General features: G+C 61.0%; 1 protein-coding gene across 5 annotated transcripts in view; it reads left to right on the top strand.

The window, feature by feature from the left end:
• Positions 1–15,585, top strand: part of Scube1 (signal peptide, CUB domain and EGF like domain containing 1) — a 93,089-nt gene that overhangs the window by 46,875 nt on the left and 30,629 nt on the right. For 4 of the 5 annotated variants that reach the window (XM_063243921.1, XM_003470559.5, XM_013153140.3 and 1 more), the window contains 3 exons: positions 6,149–6,274; positions 9,566–9,682; positions 12,047–12,136. In XM_063243921.1, coding sequence (XP_063099991.1) covers positions 6,149–6,274; positions 9,566–9,682; positions 12,047–12,136 — 333 coding nt within the window. The remainder of the gene's footprint in view (positions 1–6,148; positions 6,275–9,565; positions 9,683–12,046; positions 12,137–15,585) is intronic. The other variant, XM_003470558.5, reaches the window with a different exon arrangement.

The raw sequence follows: 15,585 nt of genomic DNA on the forward strand, positions 1-15,585 counted from the left end.
GGTGACCCGCCGGTGACCCACTGTCCGCCTGTCCTCTCCTCCTGCTCACCTCAGCCCCAGTGCTGTCACTCCAAATGAGCCCAGTGTGTCCTGTCACCTGTACCTGGCCTGCCATTCCCGCCCCCCTCTCATGGAAAGCTCATCTGCACCCTTCAAAATCCAGCCCTCTTTCCCCTCCTCCATGCAATTGGCGTGGACTCCCTGGCCAGCTGTAGTGAGCCATTCCGGCCCTGGGAAGGGCTGCAGGCTGCTGAGCAGGCAGGGCCGTGTGTGAGGGACTTGTGTGTCCTGCGTCTAACACAAGGCTGGCTGCAGAGGAAACACACTGCACAGAAGTGGAAAGAGCTCATCTCTCAAGGGAGATAAACATGTGATCCGTGTGCCACCAGGTCCCCAGGCAGGTGGGGCAGGTCCCAGCCTGGTCCCTGGGGCTTTGACTTGACTGTGGTGACACCTAGTGACCAGCGTGGGGAAATTCAGGCGCCAAGGAGCAGGAGGGAGGAGTTGGCCCCACGGGCTGAGGCTGGAGCTGCAGGCTGGCGTCGGCCACGCTGTGGGGCGCTGAGCAGAGCCTGCACCCCTTTCCCATCCCTTTACCCCTTCCAGCAGGGTCTGTCTGTCTGTCTCTCCTTGAGGGACAGGAAGCCTACAGCCTGGAGCCTCACCGAGGCAGAGCAAGGGTGTGAACTCGGGTGTTGAAATCACACTGCCCACCTCAGTGCCACTGCGGCCCACATGGGCCCCCCAGAACTGGCAGACGCCTGTCCACATGTGTGCAGACTGCCTTCTGTCCCCTCATTGGAGACAGAACCATCCCAAGGCAAGGGGGCCACTCCAGGGCATCCCCACACCTGCGCTGGCCAGGGCACCAGGTCGGGGCCAGTGCTGGAGGTCCAAGGCTGGGGTCCATCCCTGCTTCCCAGAAAGTAGTGTCCCTCCCTCCACTTTCACCTGGGAAGGAGGGAGGGAGGAGAGGAGAGGAGCTGTCACCAGGGCTGACCGCACCCCGGCCTCCGGGAGCTGGGCCTGCTCCGTCCACAAGGCAGGAGACCCCGGGCACACACCTCTGTCTCTCCGAGCGGCCGTGTCCTCACTGTGGGACGGAGCCTCCGATGGACCCTCGTTCTTGGCCATGGAGCAGCCCCGAGAGGAACACTGAGCAGGTGACGCCCACAGTCCGCAGTCATGGTGAGCTGAGGGGTCCGGTGAAGGGCAGCTGCTACTGGTGGCAGGCAGAGCCCCACATGTCTGCCAAAGCCCAGGCCGTGCACCCCCAAGCTCTGGACGCGCCCTGCAGTGCCAGTGCTGTTAACACACTAGCGTGGGGAGCGGGTCCGGACAGCCCAGCCAGCGAGTGGATGGGGGCTCCCTGTGTCGAGCAGCCCTCAGACTTAAGGGGAGAGGGAGACAAGTGGGAGAGGGAGGGGGTTGGGGCGACCTTGAATGCCCTACTGAGCTCTGGGCAGCAGACACCGGGTCTTACGTGGTGGGGAGACACAGTCAGCTTCATGCTCTACGAAGTGTCCTCCAAAGCTGCAGAGGTGCAGTCCTGGGGTGTGAGGTGAAAGGGCAGGCTCCCCTCCTCCTGCAGCTCTCAGGGTTTCTGAGGATGAGGCAGGGTCAGAACTGGGGCACCCTGGAGACGCGGCCTTGGAGATGGCCTTGGAGAGCAGCTGGGAAGAGTGCTCATGGCTCCGGGTGATGGCCAGCTGGTCCTCCAGAGGGAAATGGGAATTGAAGGGCTAGCGGGGAGAGCCCAGGCTGGCCGCCCTCCCTTTGTTCAGGGACTCTAGGGCAGGTGCAGGGCAGGTGCTGGGCAGGCGTGGAGACCAGCCCGACCCTCCTCGCAGGCCCCTGGCAAGTCACTGGGCCTGCTGTGCTCACTCGGGGAGGTACAGCATCCACTCCAGAAAGCATCCTGAGGCCTCCAGGGCGTTCATGGAAGCACTCGGGGCAGTGGGTGCCCGTGGGTGGAAGAGTTCTGTGTCCTGCCCGTCACCATGGGCCTGTCCTGCAGCCCAGTGCTGCCCCGTCTGAGAGCAGCCTGCGTGTATCCTAGCGTGCGCCTTTGTGACCTCAAGATCGTCCCGGAGGGCTGCGCACGGCAGTCTCTACCTCTGTCTGGTCCCTGAGTCTTTACCGTCGTCCACCCTTCCGGATGGACACTGTGTTCCGCTCCCTTGGAAGTTTGTGGCAACTGTTTGCTTTCCCCGCCTGCCGGCCTGGGCCAGGGAGGCAGTGGCTCCTCCACCCCGCCCCCACCAGAGCTCGGCCTCTTCCTTGGCACCGTGAATTTCTATTGAGAAGGGAAAGAAAATCCCGTCCAGCCAGAGTCAAGGCGAGAGGATTGTTCTCTTCCCGCCCTGCCTTCCCGCCTTCCCACGTGGTGGAGGGACAGGGATGCAGAAAGGGATGTTATTGATGAGGTTGCTGTGGCAACGACCCCCAGGAGGCACACATCCGAGCTCTGTTATCTCTGCCAGCCCACCCCAACTTCTGGGCTGCACCAGGCTTCAAGGCCGGCTGCTCTCTCTCTCCGGCCTCTGTGTGGGCCCTGCGGCAGCAGCCTAGAAGGCAGCTTCAGAAAACAGCTGGGAGAAGGCCTTGGGGAGCAGAGGGGACCCCGCCGGCCGCCCTCTGTGTAATCAAGCACCCCCTCCGGTCCCCCATGCCAACTGCCCTGGGTGGTCATCTTTGAAGGCCGCGTCCACTCGCCAGGCTTGTGAGAGTTTGAAGAGAAAGTGGGCTCAAGACCACGTGGGTGCATCGCGTCTTCCGGGGACCACAGTGCCCCCATCGGCCTCCCTCCCTGCCCCAAGCCTGGCCCTGCCACTACTCCTTGGTCCCGGCTGAGCTGGTACAACAGCTTCCCCTGGGTCTGGCCTACAGCCCTGTCCCTCCCACAGCCAGAGACGGTCCTGACTCAGCCACATCTCTGCCTGCTGCCAGCCCTCACCCCGAGGGCCTGGAACTCCTGATTTGCACAGAATAAAGTAATCATTCTGGAATCAGTGGACCTGGCCCCGGGGCAGCAAGCCCTCCTTCCTTGCCCTTCCTCCCACCCTGGCACCAAGGAGACACTAGGTTGGGGTTTGCAGAGTGTAATTGGATTTGCATGGGTTGGAGCCGATTAGTAGTAACCTGCCTGGCACCAGCTCTGTGAGGAAGACAGAAGCAGGGAGCTCCGGGGTGGGCCATTTCCCTGCTGTGAGCTCCCTGCCCTGGGGTGGCCTCGGGAGAACCAGGGAGGGGAGCCGGACCCCTGCCTGCCTCTCTCGGTGGGACGGCTGCGTTCGGCTCTCCCTTCCTTGGGCAGCTGGCAGTCACAGGCACCATGGCCTTGTCCAGCTCTGCCCTGGGTCCCTAATTCTGTTCACCCCAGAAATTGTTGGCTGCCTATCAGGATCTGGGGGGACCCCATAGCCTGAGTCCCAGTCCCTCTGCACCTCAGGGGATCTTTTCTATCTCATGCAGAGGGGCAGAGGGCATGGCCAGTGGGGACTGTCCAGCCCTGACCTCCCAGGTCCCCCAAGGGAGGTGGGTACAGTTTCTTTGGAGTAGTTCCCAGAGCTGGTGGCCTTTGATGCCCTTTATCTCCAGGAGCCCCCAGGAGCACTTGGCAGAGTCCCAGGGATACTTTTCTCGGACCCAACCACCTGAGGGTCCAAAAAGATCATTTTGGATAAAAATACCTTTGTGTTTCCCTGTGTTAAGTTTCTAGTTGTTTCTTTTTCTCTAGCTTGCTTTCCAGGAGGGTAGATAACAGTAGATATAACACACAAGCACAGAGCACAGACCCCCGAGCTCTCTGGGCACCTCTGTAACTATTTTTTTTTTCTTTTTGTCTTTTTGAGACAGGGTCTCACTGTGTAGCCCAGGCTGGCCTTGAGCTCATTTGTAACCCAGGCTGGTCTCGAACTTGCAGTGATCCTCCTGCCTCAGCCTCCCTAGTACTGGGATTACAGGAGCGTGCCACCATGGCTGGTCCTCTGTAACTGCAAAGAGGGTAAAGCCATCCCCACTGGTGGGCCTCGGCCCTCATTCTGAGAGAGAGGGGGCTCCTGTTCCTGGGTGGAGGAGAGCAGGGGCTGAGGGGCTCGAGGCCTCCCCGCAACTGTCTGAGAACGCAGCTGAGGCCTTCAGAGGGAGGCTGGGGCCCCATCTCTCTGTGTCTCATCTCTCTGTGTGCAGTGATGCTGGCTTCCTCTCCCAGATTCACTTCTGCCGGTAAGCAGCAGCTCGGCGTCCTGGGGTATCCTGAAAGCGCAGAAGCTCTAAGCAAGACCATTAGAGGCCGTGTCCTCTGAGAGGCAGGCAGGGGCAGGTTTCTGAGGCCTAATGCTCCGTGGTCTGAGGTTCCAGGGCCATACCAGCTCCCCGGGGGCAAATTTCCGGCCAGTGATGGTGAGCAGGGCTTCTCGTAAATTGTGATGCTTTGCCTGGAACTGGAAATTCAGTCTCCTCCTCCTCCCCAAGTGTGAGCCTGAGCCAAGCGGGGCCTTGGGCTGCTCCCCGCTCAGGAAGGAGCTCGGGTCTCCTCGGCAGGCCATGGGACGGAAGGGCGACACAAGCCGAGTCCACCCCTAAGTAACTGCTAACGCTACTCATGCTGTCCAGGGGCCAAGTCCTGGCCGGGGCAAGAAGTTCCCTGAGGACCCAGCAAGAGGCTGGGTGTGTCTCGGTGGCCTAAGGAAGTCCCTCTCCTGAAAGCCACCTCGCAAGGCGGGCTGCTGGGCCTGGCCAGGGCCTCGCAGGGAGCTCCCTTTCCCAGGTCTGCAAGGGGGTGGCACCAAGCATCAGAAGCCACCTTGTCTGTCCCCAAACACCTGCCTTTTCCGCCTCGGTGACCTCCGTGGAGTCACACAGCTGCTCCAGGAGGCTGTTGGCCCAGCCAGGCAGCTGCAGGGAGGCCTGGCCTTAGTGACTTTGCGCCATGCTGCTTCCTGGAACAGGCTCAGGGCTCCGGGCAGCAGGAAGCAGCCAAGGCAGGAGGCGCTGGTGCAGACGAGCCCTCCGCCCACCTGCGGGTGTGAGACGCAGCGCCCTGGCTGTGTGACCCAGGCCTCGGGCTCTTGGCAAAACTGACTCGAAGCCTCCTGTGAGGAGCAGGAAGTTTGCCTATTTAGCCTCGGGTTGCTTGGTTTACACCTTGGTCGTACCTTGCACCGTGCAGCAGTTTGATTTGATGTTTTGGGAAAATCGAGGTGAGGGAATAATACGAGCAGTAAAATCCAGTGAAGCCGGGGTCGCGGTGCCAGGCAGGACGCAGACACTTGTGTCGTTCACTTCCATTCAGGGCGTTTACTGTAACGTGAGCTTTAGAGGGTGCTAGGGACGGGACCCGTGGCCTCCTGCAGGCTACACCCCCATCCGTAGACCTTTATCTATGTCAGGCTGATTGTTGTTTGTTTTGCTTTTGGGGGGAAGAATCTCCCTATGTACTGTAGGATAGCCTCGAATTCATGGTGATCCTCCTGCCTCAGCCTCCCCAGTGCCAGGATTACAGGCTTGTGCCACCTCGCTCAGCCCCTGCATCTTTCAGTGCATCCTGCATCCGGCCTGGCTGTGTTTACAGTGCATAGGGCCACGATTTACCTAGTTGTGCCCCGGAGCAAGAAGCCAGCGTGTTCCTCAGGACAGAGGCCACCCTGTGAGCTCACCCACCTACAGGGTCCTCTCCCCTCTGTGCCATCCTGGAGGGTAGAGATGGAAGGCAGGTCACAGAGCCGGTGAGCGGCCAGGCCACGGCCCGACCCTTTCATCTGCCGGTGGCCTCTTGATGGACTTGTGACCCGCAACCTCTCACTTGACCCCTGACCTCATAACTTCTAAAAACTCCTCACAAATCATCAGGAAGATAAACATCAACTGGGGTCAACGGAAAGCAGCCGCTCTGGACAGACCAGGCGGATGGGCAGGAGACTGAGCTGCGGTCCCTCTAGATCCCGCCACCTCCCCGGGGGATCTCCAGGAACACCCCCGGCACAGGCCTGCATGGGTGCAGGGCTTGGGTGTTTCTGTGCCCACCATGTGTGCAGCGCAGTGCCTTTGAAGTGACACTTTTTGTTAGCGGCACCTTTTCAGCCTGAAATTACCTCTCCCACTCTGTCCCGGCCCCCAACCCCTCTCTTGTCTGTCTTTCTCCCAGAGGGCATGAACTGCATGAACAAAGACCACGGCTGTGCCCACATCTGCCGGGAGACGCCCAAAGGTGGGGTGGCCTGCGACTGCAGGCCCGGCTTTGACCTTGCCCAGAACCAGAAGGACTGCGCACGTAGGTAGATGGAGGCAGATGGGCCACGGCCCCACGCGTCTCCTGCCGCGGCTTTATCAGGGTCCAAGCAGGGTGGGGTGGGGGAGGGCAGGGTCCCTGCAGGGGCTGGGAGGGGGCTGGGCTGGTGCGAACCTGGGCCTGGTCCCACTGTCCTGAATGAAGGCTGGGGCGGGCAGGGGCTCCTGAATCCCAGTCTGCAGTGGGAATGGGAGGCTGGGCCCAGAGACCTGAAAGCCCAGGTGCCTTGGTGGCCTGGGGAGCCCAGAAGACAGAAGACAGGAGAGTATGAAAAGGCGGGGAGGGCGGCTCCAGGGTCCTGTGCAGCCCGCACCGACCTCACTGCCAGCGATCCCCACCGACGAGGCAGGGAACACGATCCCGGCTCATCTCGGGCAGAGAACCCACTGGCACCATGCCACCACGCGTTCCAAGACTGAAGCGGGCAGCAGGAACTGTGTCCCCCTCTGCTGGGACAAGAGCTTCGTCAGGCCAGCTGGGACTGTCCCTAGAGAACGTGTTCCTCGGCCCTCGGCCCTCGCCATCGGAGTAGGAGTAGCGATGGGGGTGACAACAGGCCGTGAAAGAAGTGGCAATTCCCCTCCCTAATTCTGTTTTTTTTTTTTTGTTTTTTTTTTTTTAAAGAGGAAAAAGAGAAAAACACAAAACAAACCAAAGCGGCGTAAGGGTACACGCAATACAGAACTACAAAACAAAACAAAACAAAACAAAACAAAACAAAACAAAACAAAACAAAAAAACATAACAGTAAGAAATTACCTGCTAGTATCCCTCCCTAATTCTGTTCGGAAGACGGCAGGCCCGTGTTGTCCCCCACCCTGAGTCACAGGGACCCTCCATCGTCACCTGCCCTCCAGGCTGGGGCAGCTCAGCCTCCGGCTGTCACCAGGGCCCAGGACCACAAGCTCCCTCTCTGGGAAGTGGGCGCCAGCCTCCAAGGGCAACCTCTGTGTCCCGCCTCGTGCTCCGGGTCTGGCCCTGGAGTGCACTTCTCATCGCTGCAGCTGGACAGCAAGCCCAGGTGTGGAAAGGCAGGACAAACAGACAGCCCAGATGGATTCCTGTAACCCCCAAGACACCGCCTGCCACCTAGCCACTTCGAGGATGGAAAACACCAGCTCCAGCTGTCCCAACCCTCCTTGTTTGGGGGCCACAGGGGAAAGGTACAAGACAAGAACACATAGGCAGCAGGAAATGGGTTCCTCCAGCACAGCTCAGGCCCTGTGTGGGCCCTGGAGAGACAGCTGCCAGCCAACAGGCCAGGCACCAGCATGTCCCTGGTTCTGAGATCCATCGGGAACAAGGGCTGTGTTAGAAAGCATCTCAGGAGGGGATTGCTTGGTCAGAGCAGCTAAGGCCTCACCCCGTCCCAGCCACCATGTGATCAGAGGAGGCCTAAGCACCCGCCTGAGATGCTTGCCCGTTTAAGGTCCAGCAGTGCGCCCCCTGCTGGAGTGGGTGAGTGTTGCCCCGCTGCCTCACCAGAGCCCACTGCCCAGCTAGTCTGGTTTTGAGCCCTCTATGGTGTTCACCAGGCAGAGTTAAAGGTGGCGCTGAGACCTTAAAGTCACGGTGCCACGGGCTGAGGCCCGGCTTAGCCAGCCTCTCTGGGTCAGGGGCACTGTGGAACTCTCCTGCCGACTCTCGGTGCCCTGAGAGCCAGCCCGATGCCCAAGCCAGAGTGCTCTGCTCCTTCTCTCCGGCTCCCAAGTAGGGGGCAGGCACTGCACATTCAGAGACAGCCTCACGAGAGACCTAGGAGGCCCAGCCTCGTCACTCTTGGACACAGCTGCCCCAGAGCGATGCTCAGAAGAACAGTGGACGCATTCGTGCTGCCCTGGAGCCTGCTGTGAAACGGGGACTCCGCCGGGGCCCGTGCTGTCCAGCAAACCTGGGCTCCAGCCTCCCTGGGATCTGTGGCTCTTGACCCTCAGCTTCCTGGAGGCTCCAGCCGCTCAGAAATAAGCCGTTTCAGAGAGACCAGGCTGCACCGAGCCCAGGTGAGAGACACTTCTGCCCAGAAGGGCCCAGGCCATGTCCCGAAGGTCATGCAGGTCCCTGAAATGTCACCTGGGAAGATGCATCACAAGTCACATTAACTGGACCATGTGACAGCCTGTGGGACCCTGGGGAGATGTCAGGCCCTGTCGGCCATTCTTTCCTGCTGTGGAGACCGCAGTACCCAAGGCCGAGGGGCCACCGCCACACAGGAAGGTCCAGGATGGTGAGATGTCAGTTCTGAAACATGGGTGCCCCCCGGACCAGTGACCAGTGACTTCCCTCTGCTGCTAGCCCTGCCGGTCATCCCTTAAGAGGACGAGATCATTTCATCCTCTCAGGCTGGGAATGTGAGACCCTTCTGACACCAGTTGGCCTGAGACCATTTTGTGGATTTAACCGTCATTGGTGCTCTACAGGTAAAGTAAGAGGCTAACGCAATGGGGGACAACAGGCGAGGTCTCCACGAAGACATGCTGTCCTCGAAGCCCGGGACCATCCCCCAGAGACCCTGGACCCCCTTGTTCCCCTTCAGCCATCTGTCTCCACCTTGCAAATGATAGCAGAGTTTCTTTCTAATAAACTTGGATTTACAGTTTTTCCCTGTCAGCTGCCTTCTTTTTGTTGGGTCACCCCAGGGTCACTGATGTTGGGGACCGTCTTGAGGTCATGGGCTGAAAGGCACCAGATCCTCCAGGCTGCAGCGGGTTGGGGGGCTCCAGATGGGTCACACGTTGAGGTCATGGTCAGCACTGCCCCTCGCCTGAGTTCTTGTGTGTGGGCCCTGCTGGACTCTGGGAGGGTGAGCTGTGAGGGGCTGGGGCTCGAGGTGGCTGGCTGCTGGGACCCAGGGAGCTGGCGGTCTGTGGGGACATCCCTCCACCCAGGGCTCTGACAGAACTGTGCAAATGAGCGTCACTTGGAGCCATGGCTCCAAGGTTGTCAGTCGTGTTAACAGACACTTGTCCCATTGAGCCAGCAGCGTTAAAGTGCCTTGCAACCTGGGAAGCATAAAGCTGTCCGCCTTCCCTTTCCCCATCTAGGGCCACCTGGGCGCTGACCCAGAGCCCATTGGGCCCCAATCCGTGTCCCTGTCATGTAGAGCACTCCATCTGAGGCCTGCAGGGACCTGGTGACCGCAGACCTCCCGTATCCGTCCCTGGCCATTGGGCCTTCCCATCCCTACCCACCCCGGAGAGAAGCAACGGCCACCAGCACACTAACCACTCTTGTTGTTCTGTTTATACGCACGTACGTACCCTTGCGACTAACTAGTAACCTGTAACTATGGAAACGGGGGCTGCCAGCACAGCTGCGAGGACACAGACACGGGCCCCATGTGCGGGTGCCACCAGAAGTACGCCCTCCACTCGGACGGCCGGACGTGCATCGGTGAGTAGGCGCTGGGCGGCCTGCGGCTGCAGCTGCCCGCCCACCCGGTTTCCCCAGTAGGGGGCTGCAGGGAACCCAGGAAGGCCCTGCAGGGGAGATGGCCTTAGCAGCTGTCCCCACCGGCAGCACCTGTGGAGCTCTCTCCTGGTCCCGGGGGGCCAGCTTCCTCCTGGGTCCTGCTGTCCCCAGCCTCCATGCGGGTAGGTGGCCCGGGGGAGGAGGAAGGCGGGGGCCTCGGAAGCAGTGGTCTGCAAAGCTCCAGTGTTTCCCGGCATGGAAAACACTGGACCAGATTCATGTAATCTGCATCCCCTGAGTTCCGTGGGTGCCCTGGCAGCCTGGCACACCCAGGGCCCCTCAGAACATGCTGCGAGCGGCAGGTGGCACTTCCTGGGTGCGGTGTGGTGCTTTGAGCTGCTTCGTGCGGAGCTGAAGGACTTCTTGGCCACCTGAAGTCCCTTCTGAGCGACCCTCTCCCTCCTCACCTCACCTGCTACATGGAGTCCTCCTCCGGGCTCAGATTTCCAAGGGGAGGCGGGAAGCATTGTGGTTCTTTCATGCTATAATCACTAGTAGATTTTTTTCCTCTCCCATTCCAAAATAACAGCAATTTTCTTTTTTTCACTGAAAAAAAGAGCAATTTCAGAGCTAGTGCCCAGTCTGCCCTCTTGTTTCTCTTCCACACTGCCATGTTAGGCATCCCGGGAGTCAGGGATCACGGCCGTTTCTTCTTCAAGGCCCCAGTTCACCTGGGATGTAGCTCAGTGGCACAACCGTTGCCTGCCTGGAGGGCACAAGGTCCTGAGTTCAATTCCCAGTGCCCAAAAATAAAAAGGCCCTGTTTCTTTTGCCAACCAGGAGGCATCTCCTGAGGGTCTTTGATGTGACAGAGAGGGGTTGGTGAGCAGGCGCGGGCACACGAGGCCCAGAGTTGCTGTCACGTTCCGCCCCCTGGGGCTGCGCCCTCGTGGCTGGGGAGCGGGGTGCCAGGGCTGTGCCCCTCCACCACCAGCACCCCCGCGGTCCGGGGCTGTCCTCACGGGGTGCTGCTGCCTGCGGTGGCTGGTGGCTGTCCCCTTCCTCTGTGTGGTCTCTTCTCTCAGACAGCCTTTTTTTAAATTTCGTTTTATCTCATGCCTCCTGCTTTTCTGGTGACGGTCCCTGATTGCCTGTCTCGTCTGAAAACTGACACTCATTCATTATTTTCAGAGCCAAAAGCCAAAACCAAACCAACAGATCAAAAAAAACAAAGCAGTTAAAAGTCAAACGGGGCCTCAGACCAGTGCCTCCATTGCAGCCTGATCCCATCTCGAACCCCTCGTCCCTGGCCTCTGTCCCTCCGCTGGCCTGTCCGCCTCTCCCAGCCACCCCGGCCTGCCTGTCTTCGTCTGCTCTGGGCCTCCGGGGTTTGCGGTGCAAACCTCCCAGCCTGTGTCTAACCCCCCGTGTCTGTGTCCTCCGACTCACCCTGCCTCAGTTTTTTTGTTTTTATTATTTATTTTTCAACATTTGCTGCATGTGACAGTCCCCGCTCGGATCTGCTTCCAGATCCCAGGCCGCTTTCTCTCCTCTCCGTAGAAACCATTTTCCTCCCAGCCCCGCTTTCTTCTGACTCCGCTCACCTCCACCAGCGTCCCCAGGGGAGCAGGGTCCCTCTGCACTGGCCGCCCAGCAGATGCCCCACCCGCTGACCTCACAGGCCCACTCCCCCGCACGCTCCTGGAAGCCCCGTGCCCCTGGCAGCACCTGAATGTGTGCTCCAGTGCCCGAGACAAGCAGGCAAACAGTGCTGCCCTAACCGACCCCGGGTCTCCTGTCTGTTCCGTGGGCCCACTGTCGTGTGCACGTGTGTCTTCCTGTGTGAGCCGCGTTCTTAATTTTGCATGAACAACACACTGTCCGTCTGTCCTTGCATCCCTGGGATGGGGCACCTGCCGTCCCAGGCGCGTCCATCCCCGGACCTTGTGGCTCTGCTCCCTTGTCCTGTGCCTCATCCCGTGCCTACCTCTGCAGCCCAAGCCACGGAGTCTGTGACTGCTGTGCCCGTCTGTGACAAGGCCGAGCTGCCTGCTTGTGTGGCCTCCCACTGCCCTCCCCCTCCTCCATCTGTCTGCACAGGGGCGCTGCGTCCCTCCGTGCCCCGGGTCGTGTGTGTGTGTGGTCACCCCGCTGTCCCGCACGCCCGCCCCGCCCGCGCTGCCTCTGCTTTGCCCTGGAGGTTCCTGGGAGCAGCCCCGGGCGAGGACGCCGTGCTGGCCTGCATGGCTCCCTGCCCGCCTCGCCGGGAGAGGCTGGCTGCTGGGCCGCGGGGAGCGGGCTCTCATTAACCACCGGCTCCGTGTTTGTCCCTTACTTGTGTTTTAGAGAAGGATGAGGCTGCAATTGAGCGCCCTCAGTTCAATGCCACGTCAGTAGCTGATGTGGACACGCGGGTGAAACGGCGTCTCCTCATGGGTAACGCTTCTCTTCCACTTCCTTTGTCCTGCTTGCCCGTGTGTGTGTGTGTGTGTGTGTGTGTGTGTGTGTGTGTGTGAGTATGTGTGTGTGTGATTGCACGCATGCTGGTGTGAGCGTGTGGCTGGCCTGAGCAGGTGGCCGTGTGTCGGCATGGTGTGTGTCTGCGTGTGTGCCCTGTCACACTTGTGTGTGTGAGTGCGGGGGGCTCCGCTGCCAGTGGGAACTCACTTTTTACTTTTTGAAGTTTTAACCTCCGTCCAACGCGTGTGGGCCTTTGTTTGTGTGTTTGTAGCACAGATGCCAGCGCCTCTGTCTCGTGGCCTGGGCCTCGGTGGGAAGGGGCTCTGGGGGGCATCCTTCTGTCTCCTCCCACAGCAGGGACCCCTCACTGGGACCTCCAGACAGGGCTGCCCCTGGGCCGGCGGGGAGAAACACTGCTCTCAGACGGGTGCGAGTGTAGACCAGAAAGCCTCCTCTGCGCCTTCCTCTGCCCCTCAGTGCTTCCACAGCAGTGGGGTCACCGGCTGCAGGGCCCCCAGAGCACAGCGGCAGCCTCCGGGCATCACCGTGTGGCCTGCTCGGTGGCGCTCTGATGGCTCGTGGGGGTCCAGCGGCTGTGGGCTTGGTTTGACCCCTTCTCAGAGGGAGGGATGGGTGCTCCCTGGTGCCCTGGCTGCCCAGGACCACAAGGCCGCTCCACAGTGCTGAGCTCAGCCCCAAGAGCCCGGCCATGTGGGTCATCATCAGTGTCAGGTCGCAGGTCCCTGAGAGGTCACCTGGTTTCCTGGTTCCCATGTGGCCTCCCAGGGCCCAGGCATCATAGCAGAGGCAGGAAAAGGGCCAAAGGGCCGCAGCGGGGGATGCAGCCCTGTGCTGGCGAGGAGGCTAATGCCTGGCCTGGGGCTTGGTAAACCCTCGAGCACGTGCTGAGAGGACAGGTGCCACCCGCTTCTCAGAGGGCAGCACTGGGCCAGCATTCCGGATGCACGTACCTGGGCACATGCCTAGGTGGGCAAAGCCTGCTGCTCACACCCTGGATGGTACTAATGGAAGTGGCGGGCGGGAGGGGAGGGACTTTGAGGCTCATCCCAGGCCCCAGCCCTGACTGGAGCTAGGAGCCAGCACAATAGACACCCTAGGAAGGTGGCCGGAGGGGGAGGTGGGCGGCTCCTCCCCTAGAGAACTCAGCTCACAGCCTCCCTTAGTAGGACTGATGGTCGGGGGACAGGGGCTTCCTGTCCCAGGCAGGGACTGAGCGCTAAGTGACCCCATAACCGCCCGATTCCTCTCCCATTGGGCCTCCCTGCAGCTCTTGGGACCAGCAGCCTAGGTCTCTCCCCGGGCCAGGGACATGGCCTCAGGGCCACCAGGGAAGCGGGCCTTCGGGTCCTTGTGGTAAAGTAGACTTTGGCTTTACCTGGTAGCCCCAGGAAGGCTCGGTGGCCCCCGGCTGTGTTAGCAGAGATGAGAAGGTGACCTCCCTATCCTACCCTGCGCTGCTCAGAGCAGAGCAGGCACCGGGCTGAGGTCCAGGCCTGCAGGGAGAGCTGTGGAGACGGCAAAGGGAATGGGCTGGGGACAGGGAGCCCAGCAGGTTTCTCTGGGACACCTGGGGCCTGCAGGGAGCCAGCACCCCGTTTGGGTCCTGTGGTGAGAGAGAGGTGGGACAGACAGACAGGGAGGCAGACACACTGAGGGCAGATCCTGGGCCACCTGGCCCCACAGGTCACACCCACAACCTCCCCCATGAGGACCATCTCTCCCCTGCGTCGAGGGGGCAGTTTGTAGCCTTGGCAGGAAGTCAGCAGAGGAGAGAGCTCAGGCCGAGGGCAGATTGAGACCTCTGGGCGCCCACCCCGCCCTGCCTTGCACACTGCACAGGCCACTTGTCCTGTGGGCCCAGCATGAAACCTCTCCCCACAATGTCCAGGGCCACATGCTGCTGCCTGCCCTGTCTCACCAGGACACTGAGGCGTCAGGGCTACCGGGGCTGTGGCTCTGAGACACTGTCCTTGCCATCCACAGGGGCCAGAAAGAGAAACCCTCCAGGAGTCGAGGGGCGCTGGCCCTCAACCAGGTGGCCGTGCCCCTGCGGGGTCCTCGATGGCACCCACCTCAGGGTGCAGGTCAGGTGTCCTCCAGCAGGACTGGGGAGTGGCGGAGTCACTCGCCAGCCCTGGGACCTCATCAGGTCCCTCCCCCAGGAGCATCCTCAGGGTGCACTGTCCCCTGTGGCTGCCATAAACGTTTATGCCACCTCCATGCCTCAGAGCCACACAGCTTGCTGTAGGTGGCAGCTCACAATGTGACACAGGGTCCCCCGCTGACATCCTGGTGCCAGCGGGCTCTGTCCCCACTCAGGCTGTAGGGGACAGGCCCTTCCTCGCCTTGCTGCTTCCTGCTCTGGAGGCCGCCACCCGGCTTGGCCTGCAGCCCTTTCCTTCAGAGCCAGCAGCCTGGCCACTCGGAGCCTCCCCCAAGGTCACAGCCCTTTCCCCACCCCTGCCTCCCTCTTTCACTCTTAAGGACCCTCATGAGCCTTCACTGGGCAGACCTCAGCCCACGGCCCTCGGCTCACCCACCACAGTCTTGCCATGCAGGGCCCGGGCTCCGCGATTAGCACAGGGGCACTTTAAGGAGTCACAGTAATCGAGGGTTCTGCCCAGGTGAGGAGAGACCACGTGTCCACTGACCCTCCCAGGGACCCGGATGGGCCATGCTGGCCAGGGTGGGTGTCCCTCTTTCCTGGGCACCCAAATTCTGCAGCCCCCTCTGCCTAGCTCTGCCCGGGTAGGGGCTCAGGACATCATCAAGAGCCTCCTCTCCCCCAGCCTCGAGAGGCAGTCATGCCCCTTTGCAGAGGCCACATAGTCAGCCAGCCGCAGCCTGGACCGAGGGCAGGCCCTGGAATTCCGTACCCCACCCCACCCCCAGGGCTAGCGGATGGCACCTGGGATGGGTGTACAGTGTGGGCTGCAGCACGGAGGAAGCACGCGGGGCCAGCTGTCGGCCAGCTGTGGGACCTTGCTGTATCTCTCCTGAGCCTCTGGAGCACGGGCATGAAGATCGCACCCCAGCCCCTGCCAAGGGTCGGCTCAAGGGGGGCTACTTGTCAGCCCCTGTCTGCCACAACACCTTTGTGCCCAGAGTAGGGACCAGACTCAGGGGCAGGGAAGTTGTGCCCCTGCTGGCCCTGCTCCTGCCCCCTGCTCTAATGTAAAACCTCCGCTGTCCTTCAGAGACCTGCAAGCCCAGCCTCTCCTGAGGTTGGTCTCTGCTGTCACCCCCACCCCTCAGGCCGCCTTCTACCCCTCTGGCCACCGACATGCCAAGAGTGGTCCCCAGGTCCGGGCATCTCTCCAGGCAGCAGTCTGAGCTCTCACAGGCACGTGACTGACATTTAGCATGCAGAGAACTCTGAGCAGGGCGGTCCTGGGGTGACAGAG

The sequence above is a fragment of the Cavia porcellus genome, unplaced genomic scaffold (assembly GCF_034190915.1).
Source record: "Cavia porcellus strain 051 isolate PalLab524CR breed Dunkin Hartley unplaced genomic scaffold, mCavPor4.1 scaffold_40, whole genome shotgun sequence".
In the NCBI taxonomy this organism is placed as follows: Eukaryota; Metazoa; Chordata; class Mammalia; order Rodentia; family Caviidae; genus Cavia; species Cavia porcellus.